We start from the raw sequence: 21,005 nt of genomic DNA, 5'->3' as shown, positions 1-21,005 counted from the left end.
AAGGTAAATCAGGTACACTAGCAAACAGAATATTCTAGCTTTGGGTTTAAGAAATTACAAAACAACTTAATATACCTATTAAATTTCTGCTTCTGTAGTGGTTATCTTACATAATATGAAGCAAGGAGTTCAAAGTTTGAATCTTCTCTTTGTTACATCATTTGATTCATCAATTCACCATGTATTATCATCGTCAAGATTAACGCTCAAATGTAATAGTATGACGTTGGATAATAAAAAATAAGGAAATCCAGGAAAAGTCCGGTATCTCTCCTAAAATATATCACTATTATGGGAAGCAAAAGTAAGTCTTCTTTCTACTCGCACAATGTATATATTTTCCCACTCTCTGATTTTTTTCTTAAAATTTCTTATCCATATTCCCTATCATCGCTTTCAAATCATGCTCTTTTCTCATTAACACTCACCATCCTATTTCACGCATCTAATTCTCCTCCCCTCCTAAATTTTGGTTTCACTTACTTTGTAATCGTTACCTATTGCAGGTTCAATTTCAAATTTCATTTCAGTGACCACTGTGGTAATGAAATTGCATATTTTAATACATGAATTTTTTGTTATATCTCAAAAAAAGTTTCATTTCACTGTTTACATTCTACCTCTATTTATTCTCTACCATATTTGAATAATCTAACCTAGATTTATCTAGCAATGTTTGTATATTTGTACGTTTCATTTTTGTTTATCGGTCGAAATTTCTAGTCCGTTTCAAATTAATAACAGGGCGTACTACTTTAAGCTACTTAGTATACTGTGCAGCAATCTTCTTCAGTCTTTATATATCCTATTTTCTACGAAGAACATATTCTGATTGTTTTTTTTAAGGGTTGTGTGCATATAGATATTAAAAAACATTCAGAGTTCGTAGAGTCCTCAGATATTTTAAAGGGAAATATGAAGTTTCCCTTAAGACATGAACTAAGACGCCACTGTTTGTGAACAGTACTGAGTATACTATATGCATGTTATGTGAACAAAAGATATCTGCTTATGTACTAACTGCATTTGAAATTATGAATTTCCACTTACATGTTCCTCCAAAAGAACCGTCTGCACCACCTTTTCCGTCCACTTCTGAAAATTAATATACATTTTCTCATGTTAGCCGCGTTATGAAAAACAATATATATAGACCTATGAATATTGATGACTTCCTCATTCTCTGAGAATATCATTTAAATTCTGTCTTGGGAAGCTCTTGAGCAATCTCTGCATAAGGAGTGATTTCAGAGAGCTCCACCAACTAACTCTTGAGAGGGAACGGGATTCTTTCGAGGCGGATACCAGCTGTTTGCAGAACCATGTACTACTTCGCCCGGCCCACTAGCATTGTCTCCTTCTCCGGCCTTATGTGTAACCTTGCTCCAGAGATACCCGAGATACAATGTACATTTTTCTTCTTTCATAGGCTTAATCAAATGTTAGATCAAATACTTCTTTAACTTGAGGGCACAACATAGATTTCTCTATTACTACATATACTGAACACATATATTAACAAACCGTAGCTACATAGCAATATTTTTAAATGTCGATAGACAATACACAACTTCTCAATAACCAACATTATTCTCAGTTCAATTGAATTCTAATAAACTTTGTCAAATTTGTATTAAAATCCACTTTATGCTCATGTAGGCTATTCGGAATTGGCCTAAAGTTTAAATGGGATTTCAGCCATTGTGCAATCGCCCTAATGGAAGCTTCTATTCACAAGATGATAACGTAACCACTACTCTATCTTAAAATATTTTAAAGCAAACTTCGCACTTAAATTAGTCGTAAATGTACAGAAGATACTTACGGGTTGTTTTTCCAACTCCAAATAGACGAGATCCTTCGTTGCGATCTGAAGATTAAATACGTGTATTACTATGGTGGTGGAAACATTACGCTAACATAAATGTATGTACCAGTAGTGAGGGAGCACCGAGAATGTCCCGATACCCCTTTTGCTTATTTACTGAACAAAGATATTGCTCATTTTATTTTATTTATTTATTTATTCTGACATATTTAGATAAGATAACAGGATTTTACTTCGGAGATGGCTGGTGTTTATTATATATATATCTGGGTTCTAGGGGGAGGGAGAACAGAATACACAATAAAATATTTCATAATTACCATTTTAAATTTTGTTTTAAAACTTGTCCAAAGACCAACATGGTGATCGTGGGACATTGCAAAGGGGAGGATCAGTTATCATTTTTGTTATTCCCAGATCTTTATTGCTTTCATTTGAATATCTTGATTGTCGCAATTTGAGCAGTTTCAAGTGAATAACCTTACGTTCGTCACTATGTACAATCCTAAGAATGGTGTCGTCTTAACTTGATCAGTTTTAATATGGCCTCATATCCTTACGTTTGTCATGATGTCCCACCGTAAGAATGAGTTTGTTGCAACATGCGCTATTTTAACGTAAAACTATGTATTCACCATGATGTCCCAATTAAAAATGATTTTGCTACGATTTCGAAGATTCTTATGTACTTAATAATTTCAATTGGAATTGCATATGTTCATCTTTGTTGGCTGAAGCACACTTTTGCATGCGACTACACAATGACATAACTTATTTTAAATACTTACTGGCATCATGAAATTTTCCTAGACCTAATCCAGCATCAACGTCCCTATCTAGATGGGCTTGTCCTGAAATGAGATACATTAAGTATCATTATTGATAGTGTGCGATGTTCATAACCCGTAGAGGTTTCCAAATAGAAATTGTCAATACTGCAAATAAGCAACATTACATCGTTATTAGCCTCTTATTGAGAATTTTAAGTTATAGCATTTGGTTGTTTTGAGAATGTAGTCAAGTCGGTACATTAACAGTAATTCTTTGAATTTAACTTCATATTGCACAGTAATTTCAAATTGATTTCAAGTTTATACTTGTTGCCTTTTATCACTTAGTATACTCCATTCTCTTGTGATTGATTGCTAAATCAGATATATATATATAAATATATGTGTGTGTGCGTGTGTGTATTTATGTACCTCCGGCTTCTCCTTGACCGCCAAAAGAACCTTCGCCATCTGCTTCCGCTTCTCCTTTCGCTTTCAGCTTGAATTTTGCTGAAAAACACAAGATAGTGTAACTAATAAAAAAATCATTAACTGTTTTCGTTACATCACGTTTTCTGTAAACAAATTTGAACGCCATTGGTCTATTTAAGGTAAATCGGGTACACTAGCAAAATAAATATTCTAGCTTTGGGTTTAAGAAATTATACAACATCTTAACATACCTATTACATTTCTGCTTCTGTAGTGGTTATCTTACATAATATGAAGCAAGGAGTTCAAATATATAGAATTTCATTCTTTCAAATTTTGTCTTACAATTTCTTATCCATGTTCCCTATCATCGCTCTCAAATCGCGCTGTTTACCTATTAACTCTCAACATCTTATTTCACGCTTCTAATTCTGCTTATCTCCAAACTTCTGGTTTAACTTATTTTGAAATCGTTAACTATTACAGCTCCAAATTCAAATTTCATTTCACTGTCCACTGTGGTATTGATATTGCATATTTTAATACATACATTTTTAGTTATACCTCAAAAGAAGTTTCATTTCACTGTTTACATTCTACCTCTATTTGTTCTCTACCGCATTTGAATAAACTAACCTAGATTTATCTAGCAATTTTTGTACGTTTCGTGTCATGAGCATTTTCGTTTTTTGGACGAACTTTCTAGTCCGTTTTTCATGCTTGGCAGGAAGAACTACTTTAAGCTGCTTAGTATACTGTGCAGCAATCTTCTTCAGTCAGAACATATCCTATTTGCTATGATGAACATATTCTGCCTGTTTTCTTTAAGTATTGTGTGTATGTAGAGAGGTACACACATTTAAAGTTAGTAGTTTCTTTCCAATAGAGTCCTCAGATATATGAAAGGGAAAGATTAAGTTTCCTTTAAAACATGTGCTAAGACGCCACTGTTTGTGAACAGTACTGAGTATACTATATGCACGTTATGTGAATAAAATATATTTCCTTATTTACTAACTGAACTTGAAATTATCAATTTCCACTTACATGTTCCTCCAAAAGAACCGTCTGCACCAACTTTTTTGTCCACTTCTGAAAATTAATATATATTTTCTCATGTTAGCCGCGTTATGGAAAACAATATATATAGACCTATGAATATTGATGACTGCCTGATTCTCTGAGAATATCATTTAAATTCTGTCTTGGGAATCTCTGGAGCAAGTCTCTGCATAAGGAGTGATTTCAGAGAGCTCAACCAACTAACTCTTGAGAAGGAACGGGATTCTTTGGAGGCGGATACCAGCTGTTTGCAGAACCATGTTCTACTTCGCCCGGCCCACTAGCATTGTCCCCTTCTCAGGCATTATGTGTAACCTTGCTCCAGAGATTCCCGAGATAAAATATACATTCTTCTTCTTTCCTAGGCTTAATCAAATGTTAGATCAAATCCTTCTTTAACTTGAGTGCACAACATAGATTTCTCTATTACTACATATACTGAACACATATATTAACAAACCGTAGCTACATAGCAATATTTAAAATGTCGATAGACAATACACAATTTCTCAATAACCAACATTATTCTCAGTTCAATTGAATTCTAGTAAACTTTGTCAAATTTGTCTTAAAATCCACTTTATGCTCATGTACGTAGGCTATTCGGAATTGGCCTAAAGTTTAAATGGGATTTCAGCCATTGTGCAATCGCCCTCCTGGGAGCTTCTATTCACAAGATGATAACGTAACCACTACTCTATCTTAAAATATTTTAAAGCAAACTTCGCACTTAAATTAGTCGTAAATGTACAGAAGATACTTACGGGTTGTTTTTCCAACTCCAAATAGACGAGATCCTTCGTTGCGATCTGAAGATTAAATACGTGCATTACTATGGTGGTGGAAACATTACGCTAACATAAATGTATGTAACAGTAGTGAGGGAGCACCGAGAATGTCCCGATACCCCTTTTGCTTATTTACTGAACAAAGATATTGCTCATTTTATTTTATTTATTTATTTATTTATTCTGACATTTTTAGCTAAGATCACATGATTTTACTTCTCAGATGGCTGGTGTATCTTATATATATATATCTGGGTTCTGGGGGGGGGAGAACATAATACATAATAAAATATTTCATAATTACCATTTTAAATTTTGTTTTAAAAGTTGTCCAAAGACCAACATGGTGATCGTGGGACATTTCAAGGGGGAGGTCAGTTATCATTTTGGTTATTCCGAGATGTTTATTGCTTTCATTTAAATATCTTGATTGTCACAATTGAGCAGTTTCAAGTGAATAACCTTACGTTCGTCACTATGTAAAATCGTAAGAATGGTGTCGTCTTAACTTGACCAGTTTTAATATGGCCTCATATCCTTACGTTTGTCATGATGTCCCACATTAAGAATGAGTTTGTTGCAACTTGAGCAGTTTTAACGCAAAACTTCGTATTCACCATGATGTCGCAACGTAAAAATGATTTTGCTACTATTTCGACGATTTTTATGTACTTAATAATTTCAATTGGAATTGCGTGTGTTTACCTTTGTTGGCTCAAACACACTTTTGCATGCGACTACACAATAACATAACTTATTTTAAATACTTACTGGCATCATGAAATTTTCCTAGACCTAATCCAGCATCAACGTCCCTATCTAGATGGGCTTGTCCTGAAATGAGATACATTAAGTATCATTATTGATAGTGTGCGATGTTCATAACCAGTAGAACATTCCAAATCGAAATTGTCAATGCGGCAAATAAACCACATTACATCCTTACTATTCTCTTAATGAGAATTTTAAGTAATCGCATTTGGTTGTTTTGAGAATGTAGTCAAGTCAGTACATTAACAGTAATTCTTAGAATTTAACTTCATATTGCACTATAATTTCAAATTGTATTAAAGTTTATACTTGTTGCCATTTATATTTTAGTATACTCCATTTCTCTTGTGATTGATTGCTAAATCAGATATATATATAAATATATATGTGTGTGTGTGTGTATTTATGTACCTCCGGCTTCTCCTTGACCGCCAAAAGAACCTTCGCCATCTGCTTCCGCTTCTCCTTTCGCTTTCAGCTTGAATTTTGCTGAAAAACACAACATAGTGTAACTAATCAAAGAATTACTAACTGTTTACAGATATTTATTCGTTACATTACGTTTTCTGTAAACAAGTTTGAACGCAATTGGTCAATTTAAGGTAAATCAGGTACACTAGCAAAGAGAATATTCTAGCTTTGGGTTTCAGAAATTACACAACAACTTAATATACCTATTAAATTTCTGCTTCTGTAGTGGTTATCTTACATACTATGAAGCAAGGAGTTTGAATCTTCCTATTGTTACATCATCTGCTTCATCAATTCACATGTACTATCATCGTGAAGATTAACATAGTAGGCTATGACGTTGGATAATAAAAAGATCAGGAAATCCTGGGAAAGCCTGGTATCTCTCCTAAATTATATCACTATTATGGGAAAGAGAATTAAGTCTTGTTTCTACTCGCACAAAGTATATATTTTCCCACTCTCAGATTTTTTTCTTAAAACTTCTTCCCCATATTCCCTATCATCGCTTTCAAATCATGCTCTTTTCTCAATAACACTCACCATCCTATTTCACGCTTCTAATTCTCCTCCCCTCCGAAATTTTGGTTTCACTTACTTTGTTATCGTTAACTATTACAGCTCCAAATTCAATTTTAATTTCACTGACCACGGTGGTAATGAAATTGCATATTTTAATACATAAATTTTTAGTTATACCTAAAAAAAATTTCATTTCACTGTTTACATTCTAACTCTATTTATTCTCTACCATATTTCAATAATCTAACCTATATTTATCTAGGAATTTTTGTACGCTATGTACGTCTCTTTTTTGTTTTTCGGACGAAATTTCTAGTCCGTTTCTAATTAATAACAGGACGAACTACTTTAAGTTACTTAGAATACTGTGCAGCAATCTTCTCCAGTCTGTATATATCCTATTTGCTACGATAAGCATATTCTGACTGTTTTTTTTAGCGGTTGTGTGTATGTAGAGATTAACACACATTCAAAGTTCGTAGAGTCCTTAGATATTTCAAAGAGAAAGATATAGTTTCCTTTGGAACATGCACTAAGACGCCACTGTTTGTGAACAGTACTGAGTATACTATATGCACGTTATGTGAACAAAAGATATTTACTTATTTACTAACTGCACTTGACATTTTCAATTTCCACTTACATGTTCCTCCAAAAGAACCGTCTGCACCACCTTTTCCGTCCACTTCTGAAAATTAATATACATTTTCTCATGTTAGCCGCGTTATTGAAAACAATATATATAGACCTATGAATATTGATGACTGCCTCATTCTCTGAGAATATCATTTAAATTCTGTCTTGGGAATCTCTGGAGCAAGTCTCTGCATAAGGAGTGATTTCAGAGAGCTCAACCAACTAACTCTTGAGAAGGAATGGGATTATTTGGAGGCGGATACCAGCTGTTTGCAGAACCATGTACTAATTCGCCCGGCCCACTAGCATTGTCCCCTTCTCAGGCATTGTGAGTAACCTTGCTCCGGAGATTCCCGAGATAAAATATACATTCTTCTTCTTTCCTAGGCTTAATCAAATGTTAGATCAAATCCTTCTTTAACTTGAGGGCACAACATTGATTTTTCTATTACAAAAATACTGAACACATATATTAACAAACCGTAGCTACATAACAATATTTTAAATGTCGATAGACAATACACATTTTCTCAATAACCAACATTATTCTCAGTTCAATTGAATTCTAATAAACTTTGTCAAATTTGTCTTAAAATCCACTTTATGCTCATGTAGGCTATTCGGAATTGGCCTAAAGTTTAAATGGGATTTCAGCCATTGTGCAATCGCCCCACCGGGAGCTTCTATTCACAAGATGATAACGTAACCACTACTCTATCTTAAAATATTTTAAAGCAAACTTCGCACTTAAATTAGTCGTAAATGTACAGAAGATACTTACGGGTTGTTTTTCCAACTCCAAATAGACGAGATCCTTCGTTGCGATCTGAAGATTAAATACGTGCATTACTATGGTGGTGGAAACATTACGCTAACATAAATGTATGTAACAGTAGTGAGGGAGCACCGAGAATGTCCCGATACCCCTTTTGCTAATTTACTGAACAAAGATATTGCTCATTTTGTTATATTTATTTATTTATTCTGACATGTTTAGCTAAGATCACATGATTTTACTTCTCAGATGGCTGGTGTATCTTATATATATATCTGGGTTCTGGGGGGGGGAGAACATAATACATAATAAAATATTTCATAATTACCATTTTAAATTTTGTTTTAAAAGTTGTCCAAAGACCAACATGGTGATCGTGGGACATTGCAAAGGGGAGGATCAGTTATCATTTTGGTTATTCCCAGATCTTTATTGTTTTCATTTGAATATCTTGATTGTCGCAATTTGAGCAGTTTCAAGTGAATAACTTTACGTTCGTCACTATTTACAATCCTAAGAATGGTGTCGTCTTAACTTGACCAGTTTTAATATGGCCTCATATCCTTACGTTTGTCATGATGTCCCACCGTAAGAATGAGTTTGTTGCAACTTGCGCAATTTTAACGTAAAACTATGTATTCACCATGATGTCGCAACGTAAAAATGATTTTGCTACGATTTCGACGATTTTTACGTACTTAATAATTTCAATTGGAATTGCATATGTTCATCTTTGATGGCTGAAGCATACTTTTGCATGCGACTACACAATGACATAACTTATTTTAAATACTTACTGGCATCATGAAATTTTCCTAGACCTATTCCAGCATCAACGTCCCTATCTAGATGGGCTTGTCCTGAAATGAGATACATTAAGTATCATTATTGATAGTGTGCGATGTTCATAACCAGTAGAAGGCTTCCAAATAGAAATTGCTAATATTGCAAATAAGCCACATTACATCGTTATTAGCCTGTTATTGAGAATTTTAAGTTATAGCATTTGGTTGTTTTGAGAATGTAGTCAAGTAGGTACATTAACAGTAATTCTTTGAATATAACTTCATATTGCACAATAATTTCAAATTGATTTCAAGTTTATACTTGTTGCCATTTATCACTTAGTATACTCCATTCTCTTGTGATTGATTGCTAAATCAGATATATATATATAAATATATGTGTGTGTGCGTGTGTGCATTTATGTACCTCCGGCTTCTTCTTGACCGCCAAAAGAACCTTCGCCATCTGCTTCCGCTTCTCCTTTCGCTTTCAGCTTGAATTTTGCTGAAAAACACAACATAGTATAACTAATAAAAGAATTACTAACTGTTTATAGATATTTATTCGTTACATTACGTTTTCTGTAAACAAGTTTGAACGCAATTGGTCAATTTAAGGTAAATCAGGTACACTAGTAAAGAGAATATTCTAGCTTTGGGTTTAAGATATTACAAAACAACTTAATATACCTATTAAATTTCTGCTTCTCTAGTGGTTATCTTACATAATATGAAGCAAGGAGTTCAAAGTTTGAATCTTCTCTTTGTTACATCATTTGATTCATCAATTCCCCATGTATTATCATCGTCAAGATTAACGCTCAAATGTAATAGTATGACGTTGGATAATAAAAAATAAGGAAATCCAGGAAAAGCCCGGTATCTCTATTAAAATATATCACTATTATGGGAAGGAAACGTAAGTCTTGTTTCTACTCGCACAATGTATATACTTTCCCACTTTCTGATTTTTTTTCTTAAAATTTCTTATCCATATTCCCTATCATCGCTTTCCAATCATGCTCTTTTCTCATTAACACTCACCATCCTATTTCACGTTTCTAATTCTCCTCCCCTCCGAAATTTTGGTTTCACTTACTTTGTAATCGTTACCTATTACAGGTTCAAATTCAAATTTCATTTCAGTGACCACTGTGGTAATGAAATTGCATATTTTAATACATGAATTTTTAGTTATATCTCAAAAAAAGTTTAATTTCACTGTTTACATTCAACCTCTATTTAGCTATTCTCTACCATATTTGAATAATCTAAGCTAGATTTATCTAGCAATTTTTGTATGTTTGTACGTGTCATTTTTTTTAATCGGTCGAAATTTCTAGTCCGTTTCAAATTAATAACAGGACGTACTACTTTAAGTTACGTAGAATACTGTGCAGCAATCTTCTTCAGTCTGTATATATCTAATTTGCTACGATGAACATATTCTGACTGTATTTTTTTAAGGGTTGTGTGCATATAGAGATTAAAAAACATTCAAAGTTCGTAGAATCCTCAGATATTTTAAAGGGAAATATGAAGTTTCCCTTAAGACATGAACTAAGACGCCACTGTTTGTGAACAGTACTGAGTATACTATATGCACGTTATGTGAATAAAATATATTTTCTTATTTACTAACTGAACTTGAAATTATCAATTTCCACTTACATGTTCCTCCAAAAGAACCGTCTGCACCACCTTTTCCGTCCACTTCTGAAAATTAATATACATTATCTCATGTTAGCCCCGCTATGAAAAACAATATATATAGACCTATGAATATTGATGACTTCCTCATTCTCTGAGAATATCATTTAAATTCTGTCTTGGGAAGCTCTGGAGCAAGTCTCTGCATAAGGAGTGATTTCAGAGAGCTCCACAAACTAACTCTTGAGAGGGAACGGGATTCTTTCGAGGCGAATACCAGCTGTTTGCAGAACCATGTACTACTTCGCCTGGCCCACTAGCATTGTCCCCTTCTCAGGCATTATGTGTAACCTTGCTCCAGAGATTCCCGAGATAAAATATACATTCTTCTTCTTTCCTAGGCTTAATCAAATGTTAGATCAAATCCTTCTTTAACTTGAGGGCACAACATACATTTCTCTATTACTACATATACTGAACACATATATTAACAAACCGTAGCTACATAGCAATATTTTAAATGTCGATAGACAATACACAATTTCTCAATAACCAACATTATTCTCAGTTCAATTGAATTCTAATAAACTTTGTCCAATTTGTCTTAAAATCCACTTTATGCTCATGTACGTAGGCTATTCGGAATTGGCCTAAAGTTTAAATGGGATTTCAGCCATTGTGCAATCGCCCCACCGGGAGCTTCTATTCACAAGATGATAACGTAACCACTACTCTATCTTAAAATATTTTAAAGCAAACTTCGCACTTAAATTAGTCGTAAATGTACAGAAGATACTTACGGGTTGTTTTTCCAACTCCAAATAGACGAGATCCTTCGTTGCGATCTGAAGATTAAATACGTGCATTACTATGGTGGTGGAAACATTACGCTAACATAAATGTATGTAACAGTAGTGAGGGAGCACCGAGAATGTCCCGATACCCCTTTTGCTTATTTACTGAACAAAGATATTGCTCATTTTATTATATTTATTTATTTATTCTGACATGTTTAGCTAAGATCACATGATTTACTTCGGAGATGGCTGGTGTTTATTATATATATCTGGGTTCTAGGGGTAGGGACAACAGAATACACAATAAAATATTTCATAATTACCAATTTTAAATTTTGTTTTAAAACTTGTCCAAAGACCAACATGGTGATCGTGGGACATTGCAAAGGGGAGGATCAGTTATCATTTTGGTTATTCCGAGATGTTTATTGCTTTCATTTGAATATCTTGATTGTCGCAATTTGAGCATTTTCAAGTGAATAACCTTACGTTCGTCACTATGTACAATCCTAAGAATGGTGTCGTCTTAACTTGAGCAGTTTTAATATGGCCTCATATCCTTACGTTTTCATGATGTCCCACATTAAGAATGAGTTTGTTGCAACTTGAGCAGTTTTAACGTAAAACTTCGTATTCACAATTATGTCGCAACGCAAAAATGGATTTGCACCGACTTCGACGATTTCTATGTACTTCATAATTTCAATTGCAATTGCATGTGTTTACCCTTGTTGGCTCAAACACACATTTGCATGAGACTACACAATGACATAACTTATTTCAAATACTTACTGGCATCATGAAATTTCCCTAGACCGAATCCAGCATCAACGTCCCTATCTAGATGGGCTTGTCCTGAAATGAGATACATTAAGTATCATTATTGATAGCGTGCGATATTCATAACCAGTAGAACATTCCAAATAGAAATTGTCAATACTGCAAATAAGCCACATTACATCGTTATTAGCCTCTTATTGAGAATTTTAAGTTATAGCATTTGGTTGTTTTGAGAATGTAGTCAAGTAGGTACATTAACAGTAATTCTTTGAATATAACTTCATATTGCACAATAATTTCAAATTGATTTCAAGTTTATACTTGTTGCCATTTATATTTTAGTATACTCCATTTCTCTTGTGATTGATTGCTAAATCAGATATATATATATAAATATATGTGTGTGTGCGTGTGTGTATTTATGTACCTCCGGCTTCTCCTTGACCGCCAAAAGAACCTTCGCCATCTGCTTCCGCTTCTCCTTTCGCTTTCAGCTTGAATTTTGCTGAAAAACACAACATAGTGTAACTAGTAAAAGAATTACTAACTGTTTAGAGATATTTATTCGATACATTACGTTTTCTGTAAACAAGTTTGAACGCAATTGGTCAATTTAAGGTAAATCAGGTACACTAGTAAAGAGAATATTCTAGCTTTGGGTTTAAGATATTACAAAACAACTTAATATACCTATTAAATTTCTGCTTCTCTAGTGGTTATCTTACATAATATGAAGCAAGGAGTTCAAAGTTTGAATCTTCTCTTTGTTACATCATTTGATTCATCAATTCCCCATGTATTATCATCGTCAAGATTAACGCTCAAATGTAATAGTATGACGTTGGATAATAAAAAATAAGGAAATCCAGGAAAAGCCCGGTATCTCTCCTAAAATATATCACTATTATGGGAAGGAAAAGTAAGTCTTCTTTCTACTCGCATAATGTATATATTTTCCCACTTTCTGATTTTTTTTCTTAAAATTTCTTATCCATATTCCCTATCATCGCTTTCAAATCATGCTCTTTTCTCATTAACACTCACCATCCTATTTCTCGCTTCTAATTCTCCTCCCCTCCTAAATTTTGGTTTCACTTACTTTGTAATCGTTACCTATTACAGGTTCAAATTCAAATTTCATTTCAGTTATCACTGTGGTAATGATATTGTATATTTTAATACATAAATTTTTAGTTATATCTCCAAAAAAGTTTCATTTTACTATTTACATTCTACCTTTATTTATTCTCTACCATATTTGAATAATCTAACCTAGATTTATCTAGGAAGTTTTGTACGTTTCGTGTCATTAGCATTTTTGTTTTTCGGACGAAATTTCTAGTACGTTTCTAATTAATAACAGTACGTACTACTTTAAGCTTCTTAGTATACTGTGCAGCAATTTCTTCAGTCTGTATATATCTTATTTGCTACGATGAGCATATTCTGACTGGTTTGTTTTTTTTTTTAAAAAAAAAAAAAAGGTTGTGTGTATTTCAAAGGGAAAGATAAAGTTTCCTTTAAGAGAGGGCTCGAAAAATCTCGGTCGCCAGGTCGACATGGCGACTAAAATTTTCAGCCCGGCGACTGTGATCTTATGCTGCAATATGTACGAAATTTTAAAGATTCTTTATTTGCGTGGGCGAGGTTCAGCCTGGGGCTGTTCTGCCACCTAACCCGTGTCATGGAGTATGGTCAATATATAAGGACATGTTGCGTGCATCTGTTGACAAAATTTTGACCTGCTAGTGTTGCCATTTACGGAGGATATGCCCCATAAATGGCACTTTTTCACTCAACCCATAAAATCGCCAGTCAAAAATTCATCAATTGCTGCACATGATCAATATTGGTCGCAAATGACAGATTGACATAGCATCAGACATCTAATTATGACCCTTTGATAATTTCTTACATATTTTTCACACTCAAAAAGCATTTCTGGAAACATTTTAACACTGCCTTCCGCCAGTTATTAATTTATCTAATTTTCTGTGTGGCGTAAACTGATAATTTTTTAACATTGAAAAATATCTCAATGGATGAGGCTTTTATAATGCAGAAAACTCTTACGGATTTCAAGATATACATTTTCAAAGTTTGGGCTGCGCAACTTTTGAGCACAATTGCTAGGAGGTGATTACCTGGCGCCTGATATTTAGAGCTGGCGTCTAGCTCTGAAGAAGATTTCTCGAGCACTGTTTTAAGACATAAAGTAAGACGCCACATTTTTTGAACAGTACTGAAAATCCTATATGCACGTCTTGTGAACAAAAGATATTTACTTATTTACTAACTGCACTTGAAATTATCAATTTCCACTTACATGTTCCTCCAAAAGAACCGTCTGCACCACCTTTTCCGTCCACTTCTGAAAATTAATATACATTTTCTCAAGTTAGCTGTAAAATGAAAAACATTATGAATATATATATATATATATACCTAGGTATATACACACACACACACACACACACACACACACACATCTGTGAATATTGAAGACAGCCTGATTCTCTGAGAATATCATTTATATTCTGTCTCAGGAATCTCTGGCGCAAGTATCTGCGTAAGGAGTGATTTGAGAGAACTCGACCAATCAACTCTTGAGACAGAACGGGATTCGGCGGAGGAAGATACCAGCAGCTTGCAGAACCATGTACTACTTCGCTCTGCCCACTAGCATTGTCTCCTTTTCCAGCGTCATATGAAACCTTGCTCCAGAGACTTCCGGGATAGAATATACATTTTCTTCTTTTCTAGGCTTACCAAATGTTAGTTCAAATCCTTCTTTAACTTGAGGGCACAATATAGATTCCTCTATTGCTACATATACTGAATACATATATTAACAAACCGTAGCTACATAGCAATATTTTAAATGTCGATAGACAATACACAATTTCTCAATAACCAACATTATTCTCAGTTCAATTGAATTCTAATAAACTTTGTCCAATTTGTCTTAAAATCCACTTTATGCTCATGTAGGCTATTCGGAATTGGCCTAAAGTTTAAATGGGATTTCAGCCATTGTGCAATCGCCCCACCGGGAGCTTCTATTCACAAGATGATAACGTAACCACTACTCTATCTTAAAATATTTTAAAGCAAACTTCGCACTTAAATTAGTCGTAAATGTACAGAAGATACTTACGGGTTGTTTTTCCAACTCCAAATAGACGAGATCCTTCGTTGCGATCTGAAGATTAAATACGTGCATTACTATGGTGGTGGAAACATTACGCTAACATAAATGTATGTACCAGTAGTGAGGGAGCACCGAGAATGTCCCGATACCCCTTTTGCTTATTTACTGAACAAAGATATTGCTCATTTTATTTTATTTATTTATTTATTTATTCTGACATTTTTAGCTAGGATCACAGGATTTTACTTCGGAGATGGCTGGTGTTATTACATATCTCTGGGTTCTAGTCGGAGGGAGAACAGAATACACAAATTAAATATTTCATAATTACCATTTTAAATTTTGTTTTAAAAGTTGTCCAAAGACCAAAATGTTGATCGAGGGTCATTGCAAGGGGGAGGATCAGTTATCATTTTGGTTATTCCCAGATCTTCATTGCTTTCATTTGAATATCTTGATTGTCGCAATTTGAGCAGTTTCAAGTGAATAACCTTACGTTCGTCACTATGTACAATCGTAAGAATGATGTCTTAACTTGACCAGTTTTAATATGGCCTAATATCCTTACGTTTGTCATGATGTCCCACCGAAAGTTTTGTTCCAACTTGAGCAGTTTTAATATAAAACCTTGCATTCACAATGATGTCCCTCCCAACGTAAGAATTGTTTTGCTCCGAGTTAGGTAGTTTTTTATGTACTTATTAATTTAAATTGCAATTGCCTGTCAGAGGCGTTTATTCTAGGCTACCTGCGAAGCCAAGGCTTAGAAGAGGAGAAAAATCGATCGGAAAATGTTCATGTAATTGTTAATTTAATGAGAAGTTGATGGCGTTTCAAGAGTTGGCACACTTATTTCTTAGAAGTTGTTACACTAATTCCTTACGAGTTGGTAATCTTGCCCCGTTTCTTTCAACGCGCAAGAGTACCGTGAGTTTAGCATGGCAGTCATCTAGCATTAATTCCGTCAGGCTTGGGAACACCCTGTACCCAGCGTGGAATCTTCACAGGAAGGGATTTTTGGAGCGAGGAAAAGGAAGGGGGGGTTGTTTTTTACAGAGAAATTCACCCTCTGGGCCAAGCACACCACTTGCAGACAATTAGGACAGAATGGAGAGTTCCGCTGACCTCTTCAAACAACCAGAGTAGATGCGAGGGTGCTGTAAAGTTGGGGACTTTGTTGGCTGTCCGTTTATGATTTATGTTTATAACCTCACCTAAACAATAACCGAACTGACAAAGGACAGTGCCATCTGCCATGTACTTTTGTTCTGTAGATCAAGTGGAATCGCTTTGGGTTCATTTCCTTTGCGCGGATCTTTTTTCTTTCAAGGGAGGTCGCTGTGTAGTGTGGGAAGTGAGTGCGTGGATTATATTTTAGTGAATGATGTGCTGTGTTGTGTAGTGCATTAAACGAATGACATAATTAACGAGCAATTTACTCGGCTTATGTATGAGGATAAGTTTCGTATCATTGTTGGATTTTCCTTTTTAGTCCACTTTGTGCACGGAGGACTGGGCCTATAGTTTAAAGTGGGATGTGAACCACTATGTGCCTCCACCTCTTTGTTTCAAGGCGACGACGTTGCCACTAAGGCAACGAGGATGCCCCAAGCTTCAAATCGTGAAGATATGTAGGTCTCAGACACTCCAAAAGAAATATACAAGGTAAGAAGTTTGTTATATATTTTATTCTCGCGTCTAGGCCTGCATGAATATTTCACAATATTTCAAAATCCCAAAAAAATAACAAGAACCCCCTCTTCCTCCCCACTATAATTTTTTTTACCCAATCGAACATTGTGATTTAGTGAGATAGCCCAGATTCTGTAAAAAAAAAAAAAAAAAACAGCATACGCCACTGTTGCCTGTGTTTCCCTTTGTTGGCTGAAACACAATTTTTGCATGAGACTACATAATGACATAAGTTACGGTATTTTAAATACTTACTGGCATCATGAAATTTTCCTAGACCTAATCCAGCATCAGCTTCCCTATCTAAATGGCCTTCTCCTGAAATGAAATACATGAAGTATCATTAATTATAGTGTGCGGTGTTCCTAACCAGTAGAAGGTTTGAAATAGAAATTGTCAATGGGGCAAATATGCCACATCGCCTCATTACTACGAGTAGTCTATTATTGAGATTTTTAAGTTATAGTATTAGGTTGTTTTGAGAATGTATGTAGTCAAGTCAGTACATTTACAGTAATTCTTCCAATTTAACTTCATATTGCATAATTTCAAATTGATTACATTTTTATACTTATTGCCAAACATCTATTTAATATATATATACATATAATTATGTACCTCCAGCTTCTCCTTGAGCTCCAAAAGAACCTTCGCCATCTGCTTCCGCTTCTCCTTTTGCTTTCAGATGGAATTTTGCTGAAAAACACAAGATAGTGTAACTAATAAGAGAATTACCAACTGCTTATGATATTTATTCATTACATTACGATTTGTGTACACAAGTTTGAACTCGATTGGTCATTTAAAGATAAATCATTAGGAAAAATAAGATCTTATCTGCGGGTTGAAGAAATTACACCAAAACTTAATACGAGTATATTAAATGTCTGCTTCTGTAGTGGTATTCTTACACATGAAGCAAGAAGTTCTAAGTTTGAATCTTGTCCATCTTATATCAATTACTTCATCAATTCATCATGTATTATCGTCATGAAGGTTGACGTTCATATGTAGCAGGTGGACTATCGTATCAATCCCTAAGATTATATGTTTATTTTATAAAGTCTCTCTGAATGCTTCGCGTTGACCAGGGCATTCACTTCTTTTTCTCAGTTGTCTCAGCCTCTGAGGCATGTTTACAATGCACTGTGTTGCGCTATGCAAACCTCCTGAGCCATCCAGGAAACAGGTAGTTTCTTCTGCCTATGGAGTCGGCGGTTTGCATAGTGGCAATTAAAAAACACGATTCGGCATAGAGGAAGAGCTCGATTGCCTAGTGATATAGAGGTGAGACAAGCTGAGAGGGGACTGACTTTGGATTGGAATTGAGAAGGGAGAAGTGGTTAGGAGAGCAGTAGGGCAGAAGTGGAACGACGCTCTGGTCGACAAGTACAGAAGCCAACAGAGGACTTCGTATATTCTATTCAGCCTAATTCATCAGATAGACAGGTAATTATCCTAACACCCAGCCATGATTCAGGTTCAACGGTTCACAAAACCCAACGAGTGACCATTGTCTTTTCTGCAGTTTAGTTCCTTAGTGTGATTTTGTACCTTTGGCATTGCCAAGCGTTAACTCGTCATGCCAATGACGAGTGCTCTTATCAGAGGATGAATGATGAGTAACTTACATCACCCTTTGCTTAATTGGTTAACCTCTTGGTAAGATCCCACGAACTTCACGGTTCGTTACGCTATAAATAACCAAAAATACCGGAAATGCTGGAAAATATATCACTACTATTGGAAGAAAATGAAAGAAAGTCTTGTTCCTACTCGCACAATGTATATATTTTCCTACTCTTATATTTTGTCTTAAAATTTCTTATCCATGTTCCCTATCATCGCTTTCAAATCGCGCTGTTTTCCTATTAACACTCACCATCTCATTTTACGCTTCTAATTCTCCTCCCCTCCCAAATTTTTGTTTCACTTATTTTTAAATCATTAACTATCACTGCTCCAAATTCAAATTCAATTTCACTGACCACTGTGGTAATGATTTTGCATATTTTAATACATAAATTTGGATTTGTACCTCAAAAATAGTTTCGTTTTACTGTTTTTATTCTATCTTCATTTATTCTATACCGTATTTGAATAATCTAATCTAGATTTATCTAGCAATTTTTGCACGTTTCATCCGTTTTTCGTAATTAACAGGACGTGCTACTTTAAGCTACTTTGTATACTGTTCAGCAATCTTTTTCAGCCAGTACATATCCTATTTCCTGTGATGAGCATACTCTGCCTGTTTTCTTTAAAGTGTTGTGTGTAGAGATGAACGCACATTCAAAGTTCGTAGTTTCTTCCATAGAGTCCTCAGATATTTCAAAGGGAAAGATGAAACTTCCTTCAAGACATGTACTAATACGCCACTGGAGTGTTTGTAACAGTACTTAATATATTTACTAATTTACAAATTGCACTTGAAATTATCAATTTCCACTTACATGTTCCTCCAAAAGAACCGTCTGCGCCACCTTTTCCGTCCGCTTCTGAAAAATAATATAAATTTTCTCGTGAGTTGCCTAATTTATATATATATATATATATATATATATATATATATATATATATATATATATATATAAGACTACCTGATTATCTAATAATATAATTTACATTTTTCTTCTTTTCCTAGGCTTACTCAAATGTTAGTTCCTTCTTTAACTTGAGAGCACAATAAAGATTTCTCTATATCTACAGACACTAACAAATCTTAGCTATATAGCAATGTCGTCAATTTCGATGGTTACACAATGCATGCACAATTTGTCAATGATTCACCAACATTATTCTCAGATCAATTGCATCAAAATAAAGTTTGTCAAATTTGGATCAAAGTTCACTTTATGCTCATGTAGGTTAATTGGGATTGGGCCTACAATTTAAACGGAATTCCCAATTTTTTCCCCACCGGAACCTTTTTCTCACAGGGTGATAAAGTAACCAACCACTACTCTATCTTAAAATATTTTTAAGAAACTACACAAACACACCATGTTGAAAATGTATAGAATATACTTACTTGTGTTTTTTTCAAGTCCAAATAGACGAGATCTTGATCCATGGTTCCGAGCTGCAGATTAAATATGTATAAATTACTATGCTGATGGAAACATTGTTAACAGAAGTTCGCAACAAATAAGAGCTAATTGTTACCCTATATATCATGAATGTATTTCTCATTGAACAAGACAATTCAAATTTGTAACACTTCTATCTGATTTAATCCTTTCAAGCAGCTATGATAAAATTTATACCCCCCCCCCCCCTCCCCTGACGCGACAAACAATCTACAACACACTCGCTTACAGACAAAGGTATCACATGGCGTATAACTAGGTGGTTATTGTTTAGATTCAATTCTAAGAAGTATTCGAATAGTGCTGTATTACTCAAATAAACAATGTTTTCAAATTTCCTTTAATTTTCTGAATTTATTGAAGCATTGATAACATGCAGTATGATAAACCTATTCTTTGCTAAAATAATATCTTATTGATAACCTTAATTAAGAAATTTGTCAGAGGATAATCTACTGAGTTGCACTAATTACTAACTTCATTTACCAACCTCTTGAGAACATTAGCGATTTTTAGCGATAAATAAATAATAGTAAATAATGGCAGATTCCAATCATTAATCATGCTTTTTTCCTTTCAAAATACAATTTACACTTCTAGCATTTGTATTTTATTTTCCTACCTTAAATTATAACCAGTATATTAATTTGCAATAGGTATTTTTAACATTAGTGTAATAGAGAACAATAGTGCATCCAGAGTTGACTAGAATTATTTAGCATATCCTACAGCAACCCTGCAATTAGTTTTACAAACTAACAGTAATTAATTGTCACTTAATATTTACAATTGCCCCATTGTTATTACTATGGTTGATTCGAGCAAAAATTTCCAAACGACTATAAAATGACCTCACTTAATTTTGGTGTATGGTTACTCACTGGCATCATGATATTTTCCTCGGCCTAGTCCTCCTTGAACGTCCCTGTCTAGATGACCTTCTCCTGAAATAAAAAGAAAAGAAGGGACGTTAAAACACACTTTCAATCCTTATGTTAAATTCACA

At 34.4% G+C, this 21,005-nt stretch overlaps 1 protein-coding gene across 12 annotated transcripts in view; it reads right to left on the bottom strand.

Annotated features, from left to right (window-relative positions):
- The window catches only part of LOC145991191 (uncharacterized), a 98,077-nt gene that overhangs the window by 12,507 nt on the left and 64,565 nt on the right, over positions 1-21,005 (bottom strand). For 7 of the 12 annotated variants that reach the window (XM_083127067.1, XM_083127070.1, XM_083127071.1 and 4 more), the window contains 23 exons: positions 20,881-20,943; positions 19,942-19,992; positions 19,364-19,408; positions 17,529-17,606; positions 17,166-17,228; positions 15,225-15,269; positions 14,394-14,438; positions 12,495-12,572; positions 12,080-12,142; positions 11,291-11,335; positions 10,512-10,556; positions 9,268-9,345; positions 8,853-8,915; positions 8,062-8,106; positions 7,288-7,332; positions 6,063-6,140; positions 5,652-5,714; positions 4,857-4,901; positions 4,078-4,122; positions 3,031-3,108; positions 2,617-2,679; positions 1,826-1,870; positions 1,051-1,095 (listed from right to left, as the gene is read on the bottom strand). In XM_083127067.1, the coding sequence (XP_082983193.1) occupies positions 1,051-1,095; positions 1,826-1,870; positions 2,617-2,679; positions 3,031-3,108; positions 4,078-4,122; positions 4,857-4,901; positions 5,652-5,714; positions 6,063-6,140; positions 7,288-7,332; positions 8,062-8,106; positions 8,853-8,915; positions 9,268-9,345; positions 10,512-10,556; positions 11,291-11,335; positions 12,080-12,142; positions 12,495-12,572; positions 14,394-14,438; positions 15,225-15,269; positions 17,166-17,228; positions 17,529-17,606; positions 19,364-19,408; positions 19,942-19,992; positions 20,881-20,943 (1,314 nt within the window). The remainder of the gene's footprint in view (positions 1-1,050; positions 1,096-1,825; positions 1,871-2,616; positions 2,680-3,030; positions 3,109-4,077; positions 4,123-4,856; positions 4,902-5,651; positions 5,715-6,062; positions 6,141-7,287; positions 7,333-8,061; positions 8,107-8,852; positions 8,916-9,267; positions 9,346-10,511; positions 10,557-11,290; positions 11,336-12,079; positions 12,143-12,494; positions 12,573-14,393; positions 14,439-15,224; positions 15,270-17,165; positions 17,229-17,528; positions 17,607-19,363; positions 19,409-19,941; positions 19,993-20,880; positions 20,944-21,005) is intronic. The other 5 variants (XM_083127075.1, XM_083127073.1, XM_083127077.1 and 2 more) reach the window with 5 other exon arrangements.

Source organism: Lepisma saccharinum, chromosome 8, assembly GCF_977018435.1.
Source record: "Lepisma saccharinum chromosome 8, izLepSacc3.1, whole genome shotgun sequence".
NCBI lineage: Eukaryota > Metazoa > Arthropoda > Insecta > Zygentoma > Lepismatidae > Lepisma > Lepisma saccharinum.
Note: the sequence above shows the minus strand (reverse complement) of the source record. Positions and strands in the feature narration are given on the sequence as shown.